Source organism: Corvus brachyrhynchos, unplaced genomic scaffold (assembly GCF_000691975.1).
Source record: "Corvus brachyrhynchos isolate BGI_N302 unplaced genomic scaffold, ASM69197v1 scaffold220, whole genome shotgun sequence".
NCBI classification, from domain to species: Eukaryota; Metazoa; Chordata; class Aves; order Passeriformes; family Corvidae; genus Corvus; species Corvus brachyrhynchos.
This window is the reverse complement of record NW_008236209.1, coordinates 187256-209555: the sequence shown is the minus strand read 5'-3', so window position 1 is coordinate 209555 and position 22300 is coordinate 187256. Positions and strand designations below refer to the sequence as shown.

General features: G+C 37.1%; 1 protein-coding gene across 1 annotated transcript in view; it reads right to left on the bottom strand.

Annotated features, from left to right (window-relative positions):
• Positions 1 to 1166: 1166 nt before the first annotated feature.
• Positions 1167 to 22300, bottom strand: part of LOC103623004 (transmembrane 9 superfamily member 2-like) — a 29818-nt gene continuing 8684 nt past the window's right edge. Inside the window, exons 9-18 of the mRNA XM_017741658.1 lie at positions 21082 to 21161; positions 20082 to 20190; positions 16772 to 16904; positions 15565 to 15684; positions 15330 to 15387; positions 12900 to 13059; positions 12093 to 12244; positions 10187 to 10298; positions 9605 to 9776; positions 1167 to 1802 (exon numbers count right to left, since the gene is read on the bottom strand). Of these exons, the coding sequence (XP_017597147.1) occupies positions 1735 to 1802; positions 9605 to 9776; positions 10187 to 10298; positions 12093 to 12244; positions 12900 to 13059; positions 15330 to 15387; positions 15565 to 15684; positions 16772 to 16904; positions 20082 to 20190; positions 21082 to 21161 (1164 nt within the window). The 3' untranslated portion in view covers positions 1167 to 1734. The remainder of the gene's footprint in view (positions 1803 to 9604; positions 9777 to 10186; positions 10299 to 12092; positions 12245 to 12899; positions 13060 to 15329; positions 15388 to 15564; positions 15685 to 16771; positions 16905 to 20081; positions 20191 to 21081; positions 21162 to 22300) is intronic.

Sequence of the window (22300 nt, the reverse complement as noted above, 5' to 3'; positions counted from 1 at the left end):
TTTCTCTAATACCAATGCTGTTGTTTTCCACCTCTGGGAGGGAACAGAAGGGAAATGGAGATTTTGTCGGTAGGAGGGGAAAATATTTGCGAGGCCGAGTTGCCATCAAGAGCATATCTGAACCTCATTGAAAACTATGCTTACTGTAGCCAGCTCTTCCTGGTACACCAATGGTTGACACTTTTTAAGTTGTCTAAAGCTTCATTTTTATGCCACAGGCACTGTTCAAAAGATATGGCCTGGCAGTCATCCCACCTGAGTCAGGTGATCTGTCCCAACATTTCAGTAACCTGGAAGGAACAGCTACACAGAGGTGACAATTGATATCCCCATACCAAAGATTACCTTTTTGAAAGGATAATAAACATTAACTGCAGTTACGTAGTGTTTATATGGCTATGAAAAGATACAGAGTCATTTTGGAGTCATTTTGGGTCTCGTTAAATTGCGGATTTAGGTGCTGAAAAGTAGGTTCCAGTGATGAATGTTTCCATATGCCACTTAAGTTTTGAGTATTTCACCCATTAATCTGAGTGAACATCCCCCTACTCATCTCCAACAGCATCTGTAACACAGCCATTGGAATTACATCTTTGCAGTGACTCTGCTCAGTTTCCACAGCAATGCAAGAATTTGGGGAGCCTCTTTAAAACCTTAACATTCCTGAGAGAAGAATCCATGCCATCTTATAGCTGAAGAGGTTATTAAGATACTCCATCTCATGTAATCCAGCATTGAAGCACAAGCTCTGCAGAGGAGGAAAAAGGCTTCACCTTTATGAAACACCCATTCCCAAGCCCACTAGATTCACGTCTAAACTTCCCAACAAGCTCTTCACAGGATGAAGAATAAGGAGACATATGTTTCAGATGGCTACAAGAAGAAAAATGGGATTAATCTTTGATAGAAAGTAATGGTTTGCCCAGCAAAAAATATTTTGGGGTAAGTTGGAGAAAGTACGGAGCTAATGCACAGGTCCAGAAGCCCCTGCCCATCCTACAGCCATAGATTCAAGTGACCCACCAGTCCTTGCACAATCTGTGGCCAAAGCCACAGTCAAACTGCTTATAAACAATATAAAACTCAAAACCAATCAGCTGGGTAAACTAGTATGATCTGTGTCCAAGTAGTGAAGACCTAACTAACAAGAAAGGAAACATGTCAGCTGGAGTTGTGCAGTTTTATTTGAACAAAAACCAGTGTCAATATTTTTAATAAGGTCTACATTACACTAAACGCATGTACATTTGTAAGAAGATAACCTAGTTGAAAAGAAGGTGCAGGATAATATGTACAATCATAGTTAAGTTAAAAAAATTCACATTTTACATAGATATACTTGACAGTCCTAGGCTTTCATATAAATGGTAACCAAAAGAGGTAACAAAAAACCTCAGACCCTAGTCACAAGGAAATTCAGCTGGAGGACTGCATAATGTACTCAATTTTTCAAATAAACTAGTTCACAAAATTCTTATTTGTCCTAAATCGAATTTTGGATATAATTTTTGAATTACTGTAATTAACATGTTCCATGAGCATACTGATATAAACAAAAATGTTTACATTAAAATGGCAATGGTGCCATTTCCTTCAATAAAAATCTGTATTTTATGTTGTGGTCTGGTCTTCTGCTTTTACAAATTAGAATAATTACACAGGATGTTTTTCAATACATGGTAAAAATTATCAAACAGCAAGGGAGATACGTTCAAAAGACACTTTGAAAGCTTTTCAGTCCACCTTCACAACACTGTAAATCTTACTTACAAACCAGAAGCAGGCAAAAAATCCAATAGTCCCTGAAACGAGAAAGTAAAAATGGTTAGTTTATCTTACAGTTTGCTCTGAGAGAGAAATCTAACAAGCACTTCCCAGCAGGACAGAACAGAACATTGTAATCCAGCTAACTACCCAGAAAAACAGCACTTCTTAAATTTAACAACACACATTCATCCCCAGGCTAGGTTATTGATTTAGATCAATGATGACTTTTAGGGACCAAGCCGCTTCACGTACACTTAAGCCACCAATGACCGTGTTGACACCACCATGAGCAGGGACACAAGCACCAGTTCAGAAAGCGACTTTTATACACACACCAAGTCAGCCCCTACCTGGTTTTTTTTTTGGTCTACAATACTTCACCGCCACCTATGAATTATGACACATAACAAGGCCTTGGAAAAATTCACCTGTCCCAGTTTTATATTCATCGTGCTCTGTTTATACTTGAGAATAGAAATTTCTTCTTCTGTATATCCTGTTACTTCCTTTTGGCAAAGGAATGCTCTGAGTGCTACAGCAGCTGGAAGCAAGCAGCAAGTGAAAGCAGCAGTGACAAACCAAAACATTGAATGAGATTAGTGTATACCAATTTTCTAGTTTTAAACTGATGAGCAAATTTGTGGTTTTCACCAACAGTCACTATTATGGGGCAACTGCAAAGACACTGTCCATCCCATTTACTTTTAAATTACTTTAAGAACTTCATATGCAAGGAGACTTCATATGCAAGAGTCCCAGTCAATTAATTTAGTCTTCAGACTCTAAAGGAAGCAATGCACTGCTCCTCACACTTTTACCTAGTTGCAAACTGCCACACAGATGTTAAGTCTTAACAGATAAAAAAAGGGAAGATCTCATTTGCACTGAATTCCCTCTCAAAGACATAGCTACATGCCAGCCCTGGAATAGCCCTTCCCAGCTCTACTGCAGGCACTCATAGTATCATGCACTCAGCTCCTCCAGTTTTGTATTATCCTTTTCTGTATGTACAGCCCACGTTTAACATCAGCTCCAATCTCTTTCACTTTTGTGACTGACTTAATAACTAGAAGATTCTTTATTAAGCACTTGGGTTTTTTACCTGAGTTACATTTCTGTCTTTCAGACCACATCTACACATTTCCCAAGCAAGGAACCCATCTTGGGATGCTTATTATCTGTATGCCAATTCTTACATTCCTCGTGCTACGATGTATATTTGTAGTTAAAGGGGTTTTGACAGACTATTATTATATGCCACAGATTACCCCTTCCCTCCAAGTTTGCAGTTGTTATTCTCTGAGACAGTAGGAGACAGCAGATTTATGGCTGTTGATGGGAGATCAGACATCAACCATACAAGGAATGTAATTCCTTTGTAGGCTTGACATCACTGAGTCTTTGCAGTTCACGGTGAATTCTCACTCCTTCCTACTTCCTCCAATACCAGCATTGTTACTCTAAGCCTTACTCTCACAGTTTTGTCCTAATAATGGTTCTCAGCCTCTGCTTCCTGGTTGTTTTTATAAAATAGCCCAATCCGAGCCTTTTTTGGCTTTGAAAGGAGTTTCTTCCAAATGTTTACCAGATGAGGTACTGTAAAAATTTATCTGCTGTTCTAGAACAGAAATGTACTACTATAACAAAAATGTACAACTATCCCAAGAACGACAGCTACCATAGTTTGCTGAGCATGCCACAACTTAATATGGGAACACACTGTAAATCCACATATTTTCCTTCGATCCTTGTTAGTCTGAATCTTTATAATACATCGGTTTTCTATAAAACATTGCCTCAGTCATAACAGAACTCAAACACTTCACACTGTGAACAAGCATTTCATCTATAAACAGATTTTCACAGATTTCAGTAACATTGATTTTCAACTCCCCCTCCTAAAAATAAGTCTGTTTAGCAAATCAAAGACAAAGTACATCCTGCTCATTTTTTAAACTTTACAAAAAATATTGCCAGTGTACTGGAAGCAGAGTAAGACATTGTTTTAAAGTGGTAATGTTTGTCAGATACCAGATTTGAATCATGAACTCAGGAGAGAAAGACAACACTCATCACCAAGACACAGCCTTAGGTAGTCAGAACCTCCTCTGGTGAGCACAGATTTCTTCTGTTGTTACTTCTACATCAATGACTGGGGCTTACCAGCACTGTAATTTCTTCTTCCCTCCCATGAACAAATATATCCTACAAACTCCATATGTGGACAGCTACAAGGACCAGAAACATCAAAAAAAGAACATCAAACTAAGGACTCCCATCATCTGTCAAATGCACCTCTCCTAAACAGCCACGTGATGCTCTAAGTTCAGAATGGTTTAAAGGTGCTGGCACAAACTAGGTTGAAAACTGGTTTTCAACTGGGTTAAAAATCCAACTGCAGATTTAGGAGTGCAAATTAATCACACCAAATCAACTAGGTGGCTTTAGTGCTTTTTGTTTTTTTTAATAACATGGGCCAAACAGACTAGAAGCTTCCAAAGGCTCAGGTCAGCACAGAGTTGTGTTGACATTGCAAAATCAGTACTACTGGACAGAAATTAATGTAAGGTAAGAGAACATTATTTATAAGGTTCCCCTGAACAGTTGCTTTACCTACATGATTGCTTATGTTACTGCAAAACATTAACTTCTGCCTTTATTTTTAAGAACACGAACCACAGCAGAATGCCTGGTTCCACTGAAATTCAGTGTGTTTTCCACCTCAGCCCTAGGGGTGCTTGTGATACCATGAACACTATAAAGCCCACAAAAGGTAAAGCAGTCAAAAAGCTTCTGATTTCCTACACAGTAATAAATGTCCCAGTGAAAGGGATCTGCAAATGAGTAGCAGTCAGGGAAGAAAAATAGCTCTGAACCAGTGTGGCTCATTTGAAAATTCTAGCCAGAACATTTTCCACATTTTCTGTGTTTTAGCCCATTTCACAAATTTGTCCCTTGCTCCAGATTTTAGCACTTAATACTGGGCAGCACTTCATACTGGATCTTTAGGCTGGTGCTGACAAGTATCACAGGTTCTCAGATTCTCCTTTTAACTGCTTTGACTAAAAACAATCTTAAAACACAGCACACTCTGTTTCCTATACCCACCCGTACCTCTACCCAGTAAAATTGCTATTACTAGTTGCACTAGTTAAAATCCAACCTTACCATCTCACACTGCATGGCTTGAAATGTATTTTCTTGAAGAGCATAGGTAGCACTTCAATCTTGAGCGCTTTTCTATGCTCATCTTGCACCAAAATTAGAATAATCTCTTATTAAAATGAGCCTCTCATTAGAACAAGAGAGCTATTTAGGTAAGGTTTAGGTAAGATCAGACCAGGATCTTGCTTTTATTTGTCTCTTTCAAAACATATTCAAACTGAAACGCAAGTTTTGAAGCACTATCAACAAGAAGCACACCTCTGCAGCTCAGGCTTCTCTGACAGACTTCAATGAACACAACGGGACAGGGAGCAGATACCCAAAGGTATTTTTGGTAAAGCTGTTAAAAAAAAAAATTCTAACACTTAGTACTTAAAAAAAACCCAAAAACACAACAACAAAAAAGACCCCAACAAAGCAACAAACAAACAAAAACCCCCAGAAAAAACCAAAATCCCCAAACAAATAAATAAAATACCCCACTATTTGAAGGTGAAAGAGTTGAGACCATTACATTTATTTTCTGATTGGTCTAAACTCCTTTGTATCTTAAGGTTTTTACAGCTTTCACATGCACATCTCTATCAAATGACCCAGTGCCAAGCCGAACACCAATTCCTCCAATGAGCCTGTATAATCTGTTTGTTTGGTTTAATCCAATATAACAAATTCGTTTCCTGGCTAGTGTTTACTTTAACCAATCCTAACCACTCACCAGCTTAAACTGAATGAAAAAGCACCTGAATGGTCTGCATTAAAGAACTCACTGTTGTGGGATAGATCCTTATTATTCCCCTAAGTGGGTGACCTGCATATTTTAAGATTCTTTTTAAATAACCCCTACTAGCCTAGGAAAGTGATGCCATCCCAGTGCACAGCAGCTCACTGCACATCAGTGATCTTTCTAGGGAGGTACAGGTAAAAGATCTTTTGCAGGACCCATTTAAAACTCACAAACCCAGATGTGAAGATGACTCATGACACTTCTTTAGCCAAGAAGCAAGATGTGTCCAAAAATCCAGGAAACTCAAGGCCCTTTTAAAGGTAGATTACCTCCAATAGTTGCTAAGTACGTACATTATTTTTACTTTTCTACCAACGCCTAATGAACTATCAATTCACATAGCCCTGTACTGTGGCATTTTCTAACCAATTGTTCTGTACTACCAATACTGCAGAAAATGGAGTAGGTGAATGTAGTGGAAATGTAGTGTTTGCTAACCCATGACAGTGAAGAAGAAGGAAGAGACCTGAAAAATGACAGGGATCCTCCATCTTGCCTTCATCTACTTACCATATTAATAAACCTAAAAACTCTAAATTTTTCACCCTGTAACAAACCATGTATTATACTACCACCTAACTCACACCCTTGTAGATTCTAATTCATCCCAAAGCCTTGGCAGCTTTCTCCATGGACAAAGGTTAAAAACAGTGTTTTCCTGGGGGGATGGGTCCTTCAGGACAGGCAGAGAAATATTCCCTGCACTTTGGGTTCCAACATGGAGCCACTGATACCTCAGTTGTTTTTTGATTGTCTCAAATCAATCAACCTCAGCTTTACATTCTGCTGAATAGCCTCGTCTGCAAAATATATATACTACCACTTTCTAATACACAGAAACAAGATGTTATACACAAAGCCAGCACCTAACTGAGTAAGGGACAGTTATTAGTAAACCAGTTTAAATTCAAAATTAAAAATAAGGATTATTGCACAGAATAATGTCAAAATACATTACGCAGACTCTTCTGCTCTATCAGTCTCTTCTAGCTTCATTGTTTAATGAAGAAAATAGAATTCAAAGCACGAGCAGATTGTAAGAAAGCAAATAGAAAAGCACTCTGCACTTGGCTGATACTTCTCATGTACCTTAAAAGCTCTCTGTATCATACTGGTTTCAATCACCGCACAGTGGTGGGTGCTTCAGAATCTCAGATTCAAAACACAATCTACCCAGAAGATCAAAACTCAATTTTGAAAATGGCATTAACTCACAAGTGAAAATGATGTTCAAAAATAGAGGTCACTGTAAAGAAACATGCTTTGACTATGTTCAGCATTTTTTTACTTCCTCGAATAAAATACATGTAATCATGTAGCTATCCCCATCCAACCTCACTTGTTATTTCTTGCAAGATTAGCTGCACTTTGTACATTAAAATCGAATTGTCTGGTTTGGGTGTACACACCATTAGATTTCACTGGTCAGATTATATTACTGTCAGTGTTACCATACAAGCATTCAGTTCCTATTTACTTATTCATTATGATCCCTTTTGTAATGCCCCGGGTAACACAACACGCTGCCATGGAGGAGGTATTAACATTGCCCTTTATATTCTGTCATAGTTGCTGAGACCTAATAGGCAAGAATAGAGAAAACCAAAATACCTAGTGCTAGCTTAAGTGGAACAGATCAAGGTCCCATTTTGGGAACACTATTCATACAAACAGTGTGTAAAATTACATTAGCAAACTCCTTCACCTCCAGAAACTGTGAAGGACTGAACCCTTATTTTCTAAAACAAGGGTTGCTATGGAATATTTTACAAAACAAAGCAAAGTTAAGTGTCTTCTGCTTGTGCCATCTGTTTAGAACAGCTTACATTTCAAGCCCAAAAATCTACCATCAAATTGAATATGGAAAAGAAAGTTATTACAGCCTTTTACATTAGCAAGGATTTATTAGGCACTCTGTGTATCTGTTGTACCCATTAGCTTTCTAGTGATTAGCTGTTCTATTAAATGGGAAAAAAAAAAAGGGGACCATGTAGTAGTTTTCCTCATGAGCTACAAAAGCAGCATAGGGAGCACCATTGTCGGTTTCCTTCAAAAGAAAAAGACGACGCTGCAAAAATAACAGCAGCACAGTTTATTACCGTACTTCAGGGGCCTCACTGGCCTTCACATCAAGAAGTCCAGGATCAGCATATCTGAAGCTTTTAATACCATTTCAGCAGCTGCTATGACAATTTCAAATATCATTTTATATATGAAAGGGCTATTTTTAATTCCACCAATTTGCATCTTATAAGTGAAATTGAAATTGGCAGGATAGCAACTAACCTATGCTAAAACCCAGACACATATTAACATATTGCTTTAGTTTAAAACTAATTAAAACATTTTAGACTATATTTTTGGGCTTTTTTAAAATATAGATAGATATATATTACAGAAGACACCTGCAGCTTGTCTCTTTCACCAGGATTTAAGCAGGGGGTTACCCAGCAATATGTGAATGCAAATATTCCATGTTTGCCTTCTAATAATTAAAAAATAGAAAAATTAAATCCTCCTTTTTTTTCCCCTGCTTCTTTTGTCCTTCTTAGAAGAGACACATTTCTAAAGAACAAGAACCACCAATAGCAGTTACTGCTATTTAATATAATTTCTATAGCATAACTGCTTTGTTCAAACACATACAGCAATTTTCTTCTTCATTTTTTTATGAACATTGGTTTTTTTGCTTTGTGTCAACCAGTAGTAGAAGAAACAGAGATGAAAGAGGTCCTTCTTACTGCTACACTGATAAACTTGAAGTCTGACACTAAGACTTACTTTCATTACCTATTTTAGCCACTCTTTTTTAACTGCATTTAAGTGCACTTAACTAAAAGATGTATTTCACAAAGTGAACATGAAGTATCACAGCAGCTTTCCACAAACAGGCAGAAGAAGTTAAAAAGTAACAATATAAACTATCATGCCCTCCACAGAGAAATCCTCTGCTACAAATCTTTGGAGTGACTATCAAGGCTGTTTTTATGAACAGCCCGTCATACATGAACAAGCATTTTCTCTAGTTCTGTCATTGCAGTATTTCATGATGCCAAGCAGTGACACCTAAAAGATCTGACTTCCTGTGTTAAATCTACATATACAACAGCAGCAGTATGATGAACACCAAGACAAAACACTCATGGCTATTTTTCAAGGCCAGTACTCTTCAAAGAGCCTCTTATTTCACTAACACATGGTAAATTGGGCACAGATTTCTCATCAAACCAACTTGGAAATTATAGTTTCAGTCAAGTGATTATGAACATTAGAATAATACTGTAGAAGACGCTTAGTCTGCGTGAGTAACCTCAGAAAAGTTGGACAAGTAACACTGGAGAGCCATATTTCAAATCAGTTCCTCCAGTTAAGGTACATTTCCATCATTATGAAGTGGTGCTTAAGAAGCAGGCAAGACAACTAACAGTACTAAAACTCTATCGTCAACATTCACTTTTTCCCCAGCACCATCCTCCTTCACTTGCTGATAGTGAAAGCTGAAAATATCTTTCATCCTCCATACACAGAGTGAAATTATCTCTAACTACAGAACTTCTAGAACCAATTATGAAATCCAGGATCAAGTTAACACTTGATATTAAAGCAAACAAGAACAGGCCTTTGAAAATGTAATGGTTTGAACTCATTGCTAATATAATATTCAATAAAGGAAATTAATTTTACCATAAATAAATGTAACTTCAAGTTAGGAGGAAAATGTAAAAAAGTATCTTACTGTGCTATGCGGTGCCACGAACCATATAAGTAACACTGCCTAAAGAGTCATAAATTGTATTTAATGTTCCATGTAGTCTAAATTTCACCTAATGTTTCTCATTTCAAAACCAAAGCCCTCCATATTAATCTTAGTTCGAACATTGTACTTACCTGTGAAAAGGAAAAAAATCAAGACCATGATCATTGTGTAACCAAAGTATAAAATGGTGCTGGCAGTTCCTGTTATCTGGAGTTTGGAGAAGAAGTAATGGACTGCATAGATGAAGAGATAAACTGCTGTAAAGCTGCTAGTCAAGAACGACCTCCACCACCAGTGATAGTCCTGAAAGAAACAGTAAACCATTCACTAAGAATTATCATGTAGGAAATTGAATATAGATAAGATGGTGAAAAAATAACATTGTCTTATGAAACACATTTAATTCTGCAAAATTTAGATCGGAAAAATTCCAACACGCCACGTAGATACTTTCTTTCTTCAAAGTCAGCTGTATTGCTTCCACTAGGAACATGAAATTACTCTAAGATCAAGGCTGTTTATTTTTATCTCTTGCCAGCAGTGGATTTTGAAGCAAAAGGCACATTTCAGAAGAGTGGCTAAGACAGGTACGTCAAGGCTGAAAATGCAATCAGTTCAGTGTCCAGCATTTCACAGCGTATGTGAATACCTCACCTCTATTTCTAACATCTTCCAGATACAAGTCGTATCTACATCAAAAGTGTAACTTTTACCTCTGCACACAGATGGAAGTAGCACAGCAAAACTGTAGCTTCTGAACATGTAATTAGAAGAATTATAAAAACTAGGAACAGGAATCCAAACATGTAATACATCTGATGAGACCTAAAATTAAAACCAAATAAAAACGTGAGTCTCATTTTTGGTTGAAGCTCTGAGTTAACTCACAGTGTCACATTACCTGACGCTGAGTTAACCAAAAAGCAAAAAAAATCCAAACTAGCAAACCCAGAAAACCTATGCTATCATGGTATCCCGCAGTGGTAGGGAGGAGAAGAGAGATCCAGCAGGCAGGAATTGTGCAGCAAGATTGATTTACTTAATTATTTTACAACTCTTTTATAGACTTTTTTCTTCATAGTCTAATTGGTCAAAGATCAGACACCCCTTGGGGTGATTGGCTAAAATCCTAAAACATCCATTGTCAAAGTATTTTTCTACTGTACTATAAACAACAGTTCGCAAGGTTGCAGGTGTTCATGGTTTATAGAACTCTACTAATATCTTCCATGAGAGAGAAAAATATCTCACAGGACTGGAAAGAAGCAAGAAAAATTCTTGCTAGCCGCATATTTGTATCCACACTACACCACTGGGGTGACTGTGCCTATACCACTATTGGCTAATTCGTAAGAAGTTTTCTTTACCTGAATATACTCTGTAAACATGCATATATTTAAGCTAACAGTAATAAAATCATTGCTTTACAGAGCAACAAACTCTTCAATTATACCTGAAATCAGCATCTATGAACTTTCACAGACAATAGTTACAGGCAATTTCCACCAGAGATGTTTATCACTTCATGTCTCTTTGTTGGGAAGACCTTTAGCTTCCCCAACTCCTGCATCACCTGTACTCTTCCCTAGTTACAATACTAACTTCCTTCCAGCTACTGCAGCTAAGTTTTCCAGGCGTCTCTGCATACAACCAGATGTTCCTCCACTCCCATTCTACCCCCAGACCAAGGCTGACTTGAACCCAAGTGCTAACCAAACACAAAATCACCCACAAAAATAAATACAAGGGAAATATGTTCATTTACTTTTAATCTGGTGTCTTTCAGATAAGGGAAGTAAACAAATTATTGAGTGAAGGTGACAATTACTGCATTTGACAGAGGGAGTATTAGTTGCATATTCCCTCCATGCTTCACTTTTGTAGGATAAATAATGAGAAACAATTTAAGAATTTGCTAATTTCAACTACAAAAGTCCACAATACACCTGTTTGTCAGCTGATTATATTTTTCAGCACAGCTACATTACACGGTTTCTATTTTTTTGAGGACTGATATAAAAAGCTAAACTAATTTATTTGCATTTAAGATCTGATTTAGAAAACTGTTCTGTAAGACATCTCAACCTGTACAGATGACATCATAAAAACCTGGCACCTTCAGGATAATATTTCCCATTGAACAACAATGTATTAGACATTTCACACTTACATTGTGAAAGTTATGAAAGATTGCACTGGTTTAATTTTTTGTGTACTGCTTGATTAGGTTTTGCAAGATTTAGGAGTGGAGTAATTGTCCATAGGGAGTGGAAACTGCTAGATCACATAAATTTCATAAATCATAACATAGTTACACAATGGATTAGGCTCTACCTAACCACAACAGCAAGAAACCACGTTTGTGCTGTTCAGAGCTAGGAAGTTAAACAAGGCAATAGGACTCTCATATCATACTGTTAAGTTGCCATTAAGAAGAATTAGTTTTGTAAGTTCTAAGCACAGAAATACAGACTCTGGAAATTCCATAAAATCTGTAAAATTATCAAAAAATTTTAAAATTGGTTTATTCCTTATATTAGTTGCTTTGGGATGCTCAAACTCACTGCGTTTATTATCATACCTGTATAACTATAGGGGAAAAAAAAAAGTGATACTCACCAAATGCTATTCAGAATGAAAAAAAGTTGAATAAAAATACAGCCAAAGGGTAAGATACCACCCATGATGATACCAGGCAATGGCTTTGTGAAAAATGACTGCTCCGGGATTTGGCGAGGAATCTGGTTTGTGCGCACTGGATGTTCAATAGGCTGCAGAAAAAAATAACAGAAATAAAAGATTAATTATTACATCATAAATAAGATTACTTTTCCCTAATATTAGCATATAAGGATTTGATAAACATAACTATAATTTTATTCATAAGCCATCACAAGTTATCAAACAAAAAAACCGACAAACTTGATGTCCATCGTTAAGAAAAAGCACACGTGCTTTAGACATTACAACTATGAGACAGTAAGCAAGGTAGAACAAGAAGGAAATAAATCTGTTCAGTCCTTAATTAGAAACAAAATAAAACTAAAAAAATCCAATAACATCCCCTTTTTCTTAGTTGTCTGGCATTACCTCAAACCAATGAAGTACAAAACTGAAGCCTTTCTGAAGCACTACTTCAAAACTCAGCAATACTACTGAGGTATCACTGAAGCACAAAAGGCAGGTAAGACCTCCAAGAACATTATTAAAACCTGATTCTAGGGAATGGACAGAAAAAACCTGATTGGTGTGACATTACAAATATACACTCTGTTTCAATATCAAGACAGTAAAATATCATTTTACAATCATGGGATCACAGCTGTTTCAATCCAACCAGATCCTGTCTGGAACTCCTACTTAGAGATTCAATGGCTCAATTACAGAGGACAGGTATATTTCAAATCTGTATTTAAAGGGCCCTACCTTCTCTTTGAAGCCAAAATAGGCACCAACAAATGTTAACGGGACTGAAATTCCAAACCACATAGCAAGAATAGCAACCAAAGTGCCAAAAGGGATGGCAGCTGAGGAGCCTTTCACCCACAGAATGAGATTCATAATGAAGAAATCAGCAAAGACAATCCTGAAAAATAAAATCAGAAAAGATACTAAAATATTCAAGAAAGAATAAATATCACTTAGTATTACAAAACATAAATCAGTTGAAACAAATGTAGCTTCTTTCAATCTTCCAATTTCCCAACAGTCCTAGCTCCTTTCACCACTGGTATAGTTAAAGTAAAAAAGCCTGCACCATCCAATGCTTGTAATGTAGGAACCTACAGTAAAGCCATTATTTAAATAAAGACTCTGTACATAATACCAAAAAGTAACAGAAACATGCCATTGAAAAAAAAATCTATACAAAGAATGGAAAAATACAGAATAAATTTAAAAACTCCTTATCTGAACCTCCTTTCCTATTAAAATCAGAGATATATCCTTTATTTAGGTCCTTTATAAACAGTAAATTCCTTCTGAATAAATACAGTGATAGCAAAATCTCCTATTTAGGAAGCCCCATGGACTCTCACAACAAACGTAATGTGCTGCTGCAGTTTGTGTCACAAGGGGAAGGGGGCATTAAAGAGCGCTCTGCCCTAAAACAGAAATATTTGTATAAGCATGGAGTTACACATACTAAGTAGCCTATGCTTCTGGAGAATTTAAATAAAGACTGCACCAGTCATGACAAGTCTCCAGACCTGCTCTTCCCTCCCCCATTAAACACATCTGCCTCATTTTCTAAACATCCTGGACAAACACTAAAAAAGAACTCAGAGACATGAGATTAAGATTTCAAACATCCCATTCTGAAAACAAAGCAGAACCTTCATTCTGCAAAGGAACCTCATATAAAATAGAAGCTTGTGTGAATTGCCATTATTCCTGGATTCAAAGATATAGCACAGAAAATTCAGCCTCAGAAAGAGTCCTGCAAAGAGCACCATTGTCTGGGTTCTGTTAAAAAAGTGTTCCTGAGGCAGAATTTAAGCTGCCCTGAAGTGAACATGCATCCTTCCGCTGTATTTAATTTAAAAATGAAGGAGGGAGGATTAGAGCAATAGACAGGCCCCTTTCTTCCTAGGAGAGGCCTGACACTTGCCAAAACTGTTTGGGGGAACAGACTTGTTCAATAAGCACACCCAAACGACCCCTGGTGTAAGCATCTTGTTGAACAAAAAATAAAAATCAAATCCATTTTAGAAGTCTTTCTAATCTTTATCATCTACCCAGGCTTATAACACAGACCTCACTTACCCCATCCACAGTTAGAAAAAATACTGCAAATATGAACTCTCATCAGTCTACTGAGATTAAAAAGGCCTTGGGCTGTTTATGATATTATGCAAATTCACTGAACTAGCACAGCGTAATCAGGACATCTGTTCATATTCTACCAGCCCCAGTCATTTTACTTCCTCTGTGAAACTCAATTTATCTGGGAGTTTAAATGATCAGCACAGTATTCCTTCCATTGATATATATTTTCTTCTCTCTCCTGATAACATCTAAATGACAGCAGGGAGACTGGAGCACATTTTGTTTAGAACTAAGATTTCTCATAGAAATACTACACTTGGTTGTTATTGAATACATTATCTTTCATTTGATGAAATTCTGCTTTATTTGAAGCCAAGTCATGTTTTATTCATTCTGAGGTTTTTGGGCGGAAGAAATACCTTAAGAAATTTATAATATTTTCTTCCACTTCTGCCAAGACATTTGCCAAGGGGTAACTTCGTGTACCCAAAGCTGCAACCAAGAAATATGAAGACTTGCAGAAGAAATTAGTTTCTGCTCCCTCACCCCCTTAATTCTCACAAAAGGTCATGAGAGCTAAGAGAAAACAAAAGGTTGAAGTGCTATTGCCCTTCCCAAGCAGGACATTGGCCACACTACGTAGTACGATACACACTACAGCCGTATCCCAAACTGGACACCACCCACATTTATGTAAGAAGATTATAACCAGCATTACCTGGAATATACTGAGTACTACAGTACCAAACTGGAATTACCCCATCACTGTGCCAAATGCTCTGGTGCAGTGATTCCCAAAGGCTGTGACACAACCTTGCAAAGACTTGCCCCATTCCTCCTACCCCCACAGCTGACAACAAAACAAGAAGCCAAGAAGCTGTATTCTAGATTACCAGACTCCACCTCCTCAGAATTCACTTTTTATAATCACAGATAGGCAATGCACAAAAGGAACAGCAGCTTGGGAGTACCATAAACAAAATCACACAGACAAGCATCGTAACAGTTGGCTTTCCCCCAACTCCTTCCCACCTCAGATTTGTTCATACTTAAAGAGTAAAGGAAAGAATGAGGGGAAACAATACTAACCCAGGACAGAGCAGAGCTGTAAGCAAGACATTTGTCTTCCACTTCTCGCCTCTGAACGCTGAGGAATAAAAGTAAAAACAATTTCAAGGTCAAGACTTTTTCCAACTGTTCTACAGCATGGCAGCAAGAAGCAGATATGCTGTCTGAGACACCAGCTCCAGTTGGAGGCTTATATTCAGCCCAGCAATTCTGAATTTAACATGTTGCGTCACATTATATAAATGCATGTACTTACTCTTGTACATTCTAGCAGACACATAACCAGCTGGAGTTCCCAGTAAGACCCACAACACAACTGCACAGGTCATCAAAGCACCACGGTTGGCAGGAGAAAGGAATCCAAGACAAGCCAGGACTAAAGAAACAAAAAGATTTAGTTATTTGCGGACATGTGTCAAAATTCCCCTATAACACAGATCACTGTGAAGGTTTATCCCTCCCACTACCACATATTTAAATGAAGGCTGAGTGCATAAGCTCTTTTACAACCCCATCACATGACCATACCCTAACAGCACTGTTTCATTCAAAAGCATTATTTCCACCTCATCTCTTAAATAGAAAGTTTCTCACAGCCATAAGGCTGAAAAATAAAATGCCATCATCCACCAAAAGGGTTTTCTCTTGCCACCAATTTCTTTCTATACTACCACACTGATTGCACAGGAAACTATCACTGCTAAGCAAGATACAGAGTTGTGATCAACACTGAAAGACAAGTCTATCAAGAAAATTCTAGTATTCTTGCAGTATCATGCAATAAATGGAAAAAAGCAGTTCCCCTATGAAAGATCAAAAAAATCTGAATTAAACCTGGAGAACAAAATTTGGAAGATTCTTCTTTTGTACTAAATATCAGTGCACTTTCCCATTTGTCTGTACAGTAAGAAAAGGAATGCTCATAAACTTTACAGATAACCAATAATAAAATGCCACCTTGTGACAGGTTACATAATCACACGCATTTATAGCTATTTATGGTAGGCTCTCATTATGTCAACATTGTGTCAGTACTATTTCACTGGCCTGCACTCCTGCTCTTATTTCTGTATGGCTGCAGGCTCATGTCAAACACATCGGACAGAGGGGCTCCCAGAACATTAAAGCTTTGATTACATCTTTGAACTTGCATTACTGAACCCTTGGATAATTTACAGCATGCAAAACTGTGTTTTTTAAAAAGAAATTGGTAAGAAGGAAGTTTGATTTCTGAATTCATGAAGAATCTGCATTAGCCCAGATATCACAATGCTTTCAATGGCAATGCTCACAACAGCATTACTGAAGCTATCTAATTATTGTTATGAAATTGCATTAATATTTTATGTTATTAATGGAAGGACTTCATTTCCAAAAGAAGGCTTCTATCATTTGTTTAATAATACTGCAACTTTCTTATTACTATTACACTACAATCACATCACCTTAATGAAGTTACTTACATAAAGTAATAAATGTCATTATGAAAATTTGTGTTCCTTGGCCCAAAAAGACAGACAGTAACATTCCCTTCCTTGGAGGTCTAAACACATCTCCATGAACCAGCTTCCAGCCAAATTCCTCTTGGGCATCTTCCTGTGTAAAATCAACAATGTCTTTAGCAGAGATACATAATGCAGTAGTGAATTAACACAAACAAGATGCAAAACACATATTTAAAGTTTGATTAGCTTCCAGTTAAGATCCAAAGCCAGACTAATTGCATCTGATTCATCACTCATTGATTTCATAACCCCCTAATGGTTCAGTGAAAAAGGCAAGATTTATCAAGAAAATTCTCGTCTCCTAAAGCAAGAAAAAGCAAATGCAATTAGCCAAACCATAGAACATCATTCTAAATTTAAAATAAAACAAAGCATTCAGTTTAGTTTTAACTTCAATCTAGTTCATGCATTTATCTTTTTCTGTTTCAATTTCAGAGCACATTGGCCTCAATGACAATACTGGAAAAGAATGAAACTGTCTCTGTACTCCAGAAGACAGTTTGCTCCCCGGAATCCTGAGAGACAAGTACCAACACTCTGTCTCACTGCCAGAGGTGAATGGATGGAAGGATGGAACAAGGAGGGGGGAAACCTCAGTCCAGTGGCTCTAAGGACCCACAGTTGAAGAAAAAAACTTTTTAATGAAGTCACTCAAAACAGACACCTCCCCTCACAAAAAACAAACAAACAACAAAACCAACACACACAACCACAGATAAACAACCCCACAAGAAGACCCTCTGCTCCTCATAAAAGTTAAAAGCTACAGGTTCCATTCAGTGTAGGAATATTGAGTTCAGTTCAAAGGACTGCTTACCACTAGAATCACAGCTTGCCGAAAAACAGGGTAAGAAAGAAACCAGACCACACTGGTAAATGACATAGAGCACCTTAAATTGCAACAGATGATGTAACTTTTCTTTTTCTGGAAGATTGTCCTTGCTTTCCCCATACTGATATCTCTGCTTGCTAGAAATTACTCTCAGAAGGCTGATATATGAATACAAAAATTGAAAACTATTGAACACAAGATAACACTGATTAAAATACAAAACCACACCCCATACCTGATAGAAAATGATACCAGATATCCAGGTATAATTCCAACACGTCAATCTTCCAGTAAAGAAAGATTTGTTTGGTCAAAGAAGCATAAATACAAAACTTTCATGTAAGTCTGAACTTGAAGGATATGTGATAATGATGAGAAAATTGTACGTAAGACAGAAGAAAGGCTTTTCCTAGGTAATTTTAAGTAAGGAATGGAAGAGTGGCAAAGATTACCACCTGAAGGAAATCTCTGTTTCCAAAATGGTGAGCACTAAGCAAGAACAAATGCTACTTAGTACTTCACTTCCTGACAGAACACAGAAAATGTTTACAGATTTGGAATGGCTTGTATAGAATCCTTGTCAACAACTCATCTGGGAAATGCACTCAAAAGACACCTTCTGGCTCTAACATGAACTTTAAAACAAATAGCTACATGGTAATTATCTTGGTTTAAGAAATAAAGAGAAACCAAGTCTGGCAGATTGAGACCTCCAATTTATCCTGTATGAGCCTATGTGCCACAGTTTGTCTCAAAGCTTCCCTTTTAAATTAAGTTCTTTCATCACTGGCTAGTTACCTGTGAGTCAGAGTATTTTTCAGGCTTCTGTTCAAAAAATTCAGCAGTATTTTATATTGCTAACCTTTAACGTACAACATAACGAAAAGAACTGTACAAGTAGTGAGCTATACTTTAGAGATTCAAAAAATATTAGAGCAAAATTAAACTTATCAAAGGTGCAGCAATCCTCATCTTACCATTAATTTAGCTTAGTTATCAAAACATTCTAACAAAGATTTAAGTCCCCTACATTCAAGTAGTCATTATCAAAGATTTTAGAGAGGAAAAAAAACAAACAAAGAAAGTTTTACCACTCACTGGTGAAAACATATTGACATGAGTTCTCTTCAGTTCAGGAATCCTCTTTTAGTCATAAGACCCTAAAAGTAATCTAATGATTTCTAAACACTTCATTAATGAATGTCTCACTAAATTCACATCACACTAAAAGCCAGTGGGCACTAGTTGAAACATTAAACGCACATTCTAAGATCACACTCACTGGCTGGTGCATCAATCTCTTCTGAAGTACAATCACCAGCATCCCCTAAACGTGAGATACTAATTTGCTTCACTGCATCTTCTTCAGCCCAGGTCCTCTTTTGCACAATTATTTCACACCTTTTTAAATAAGCTCCTTGAACTGCAACAGATCTTTAAGTCTCTCACACCTGGCAAGAAAATAAAAAACTGTGGCTTTCTGAAAGTCACACCTATCCCTGCTGCTACTCATAAAACCTAATCAAGCTTCTACAAGTCTTGCTCTTTATCACATTAAGAATGATCAACAAATAAAGATAACACAGTATAAGATATTGAACGTAATTTAATTGAGAGATCAAACAGAAGCCTCAAAAAAACCGTCAGTTAAAGGATGTGAGAAAAATCATTCCACTTTAAATCACTGTCTGATTTACATTAACAAAAGATACTCGATATCAAAACCACAAAGAAGTAGTATTTTCAGATGTTTTCATTTCAATATGAAACATTTTTGTGCATTTTGAAGAATTTCTTTAACCAGACAGACAGCAACAAGAGTGAAAATTCAAACCTTTGTTGCATCTGACATTACTTCTCGTCTTTGAGTTGCAGATACCACTTTTACCAAAGAGTAAAAGGCTGAGTAAAAATTACTCTCAGTCTACTGGTCAAGTCTTTTTAACTCATAATCAGTTATATTCTCTTCCACTATAGAAACCTGCCACTTTGCCATTTTACGGAGTACATATTTCAAAAGAACTCACAACAGGTTCAGTTGGATGGCAACAGGCTTCAGTCATCTCAGTAATTTAAACAAACTAGACTCAGTTTAACTTGTATTTTATTTACAAATAAAATAAAATATCATTAATGCACATACCAAGAAGTTCTAATACAGCTAGAGGTCAGAAGTTGTGTTGCACATGAACTGCAATATTATCATCTCCTAACTAAACAAAGTGATTCCACCAAACTCTCCATCCACAGATAACATCAATTTGTATCAGCCTATGTTAATCAGAATATCTCCAATAATTTTTAACCCCCAGAGATATTATCATGTATCAAACTCATCCTAGTTATACATCTCTCTAGACTGTACTCAAAACTAAGAGACAGACATCACTATAGCCAGAAAAATGTGCTCATGTAAAAGCTGCAAATTTTACTCACAGAAGAGTCAATCTGGTTGTATCTTGCAATATCTTTATGAAGGGTCCTCAGAATGATCATAGCCACCATGCCAGATAAGAAGAGAACAATTACGAGGGAATTCATTATACTGTAGATAAAGAAACAGTCAAACTTTGAATCCAGTTATTCACGTTTTAGGAGATGTACCAGTTCATACTACACGTACAGCTCAAATCTGAGGAAAAGCCTTAGATATTCAGACCTTCCAGTATTTTCCCACCCAGACAAGATAAAGGTACACAATTTAGAAGTCTATGACTTCTTAGGAGACAGAAGTGAGGAGAACAGTATTTCATGATACCTTGCTAATTCTGAAGACAGTTATATATTGCTTTTCTTTGTTTTCCTCCTTATATAGCCCAGAAGTAATTTCCCTGGTGAAACAGCTACAGTTCTTAAAGCAAACCGTCAAGTAGGTTTTATATCTATCAACCAATGGAATGGATATTGTGCCATTCAATACTTTGTAGAGAACAATTCATTCGGATTAGCTTTTCAAGATTTACATTGCAAAACATTAACGCTTCAAAACAAATTATATACTTACTTAGTATCATTCCCATGCTATGGAGGGAAATAAGCAAGAGCTTTTCACATGCATCTTTTACTCATAAAAAAAGACCTTTTTACTGTAAGCACCTGCTGAGTACAAAACATGCATTACACATATGTACCTCTCACTGGGCGGTCAAAGCCAGACAGTAACAACAAGAACACTGCACAGCAGCAATGACTCAAAACTTCTCCAGAACGGAGATTGTAAAGTAAAACAATGGAAGCTGCTTTCCTTTTGGACACTGATGATGCATTCCTTTCACAAAAGGAAGTAATACAATTGCTCCCAAGAGATGAAAACTTACTTCACATAGGAAAGCAAAAAGTTTTCTTGACTGAAAACCTACAGACTTCCCTAGAAGTACAACTAAGAAATCTTTGTGCTCCCCTGCAAGGTTACTCACTGAATAAATGCAAATCTTACCTAAACCACTGGATGTTTGTATGCGGCATGGACTCCAAAATGTAGTCCCACCTGGAAGCCCACTTAATATTATTCTTTTCCTATAAGGAAATGAAATAGAAATTAACAGAAGCAAGTACAAGTTTGTTGCAGCCTCCAAGAGGGAATAAGCAAGCACAACACATCCCTTCCCCAAACCTTCCAGTCAGCATTGACATCTAAGCTTGGTATCAACCCTGGGTGCAAGACTTTCCTCTTGCATTAATTCATCTCTAGAGACTCTAAAAGAGTGTCCTTCCATTGAAATCTCCTATCCACATCTCCTACCTTTAAATTTGACTTCACTAAGCCTCGTATTTCCATGATTTGCGATGTAGCTGCCTGCAGATCCCAACTGCTGAAAAACAATCATGCCATCACTACAAGATTCTCCCAGCATAGCACACTGATCTTGAAACTTCAACTTTGTCAAACATACTCGAGAGAAAAATTCCAGGGGAAACTAGAAATGTTTTTCTCATCACTTTTAATGCATTTAGCACAGGCTTCTTTGCTCTCTGCCATAATGCTGGCTGATACAGACGGTTTTCCACTCTGATTCCTGACAGACAACTTGTACTTCCAGGTATTCCTGTGATGGATCTTCATGCATACAACTAAGGACTCTTTCTGACCCACAAGCCTTGTCCTCCTCAGTTGTCTCTTTCGATATACACACGTGTTGTCCTGCTACCAAATTCTATCCCCTAACTGGCATGAAGTTCTGCTGAATTTCTTAATCTACTCACAAGGTGCTAAGTTTGTACAGTTGAGTACCAAACTGCTCTCATGCTTACATTTTTTACACTTGTGTACTAAACATTAGTGCCACGATGATGTATTCTTTTCACAAAGAGCTAAATACCTTGCTCATTTCAGTTAATTAAAGCAGACACTGTAACTTTCTTGTCAGAAATCAGCTGCCATATTAGAAAGGACCATAAAACAGCTACACATTTTACTGCTTTATGTAGTCAGGCTTACTGAAACGGATGTTTTCCTATTTAAAAACACTTCCCACTGACAAACACTCCTCTTTTAAGTTATTTTGAAACTACTAATAAAAAGTAAAACACGTGAGGTATTATTTCAAATCAAGGGTTATGGATGACAGAGAGAATAAGCAGTTTTGGAGTGCCATCTGCTGGAAGTATCCAAATCCACTGGATGTGAGCCTTACCTGCTCCATGACAGGGAGAAA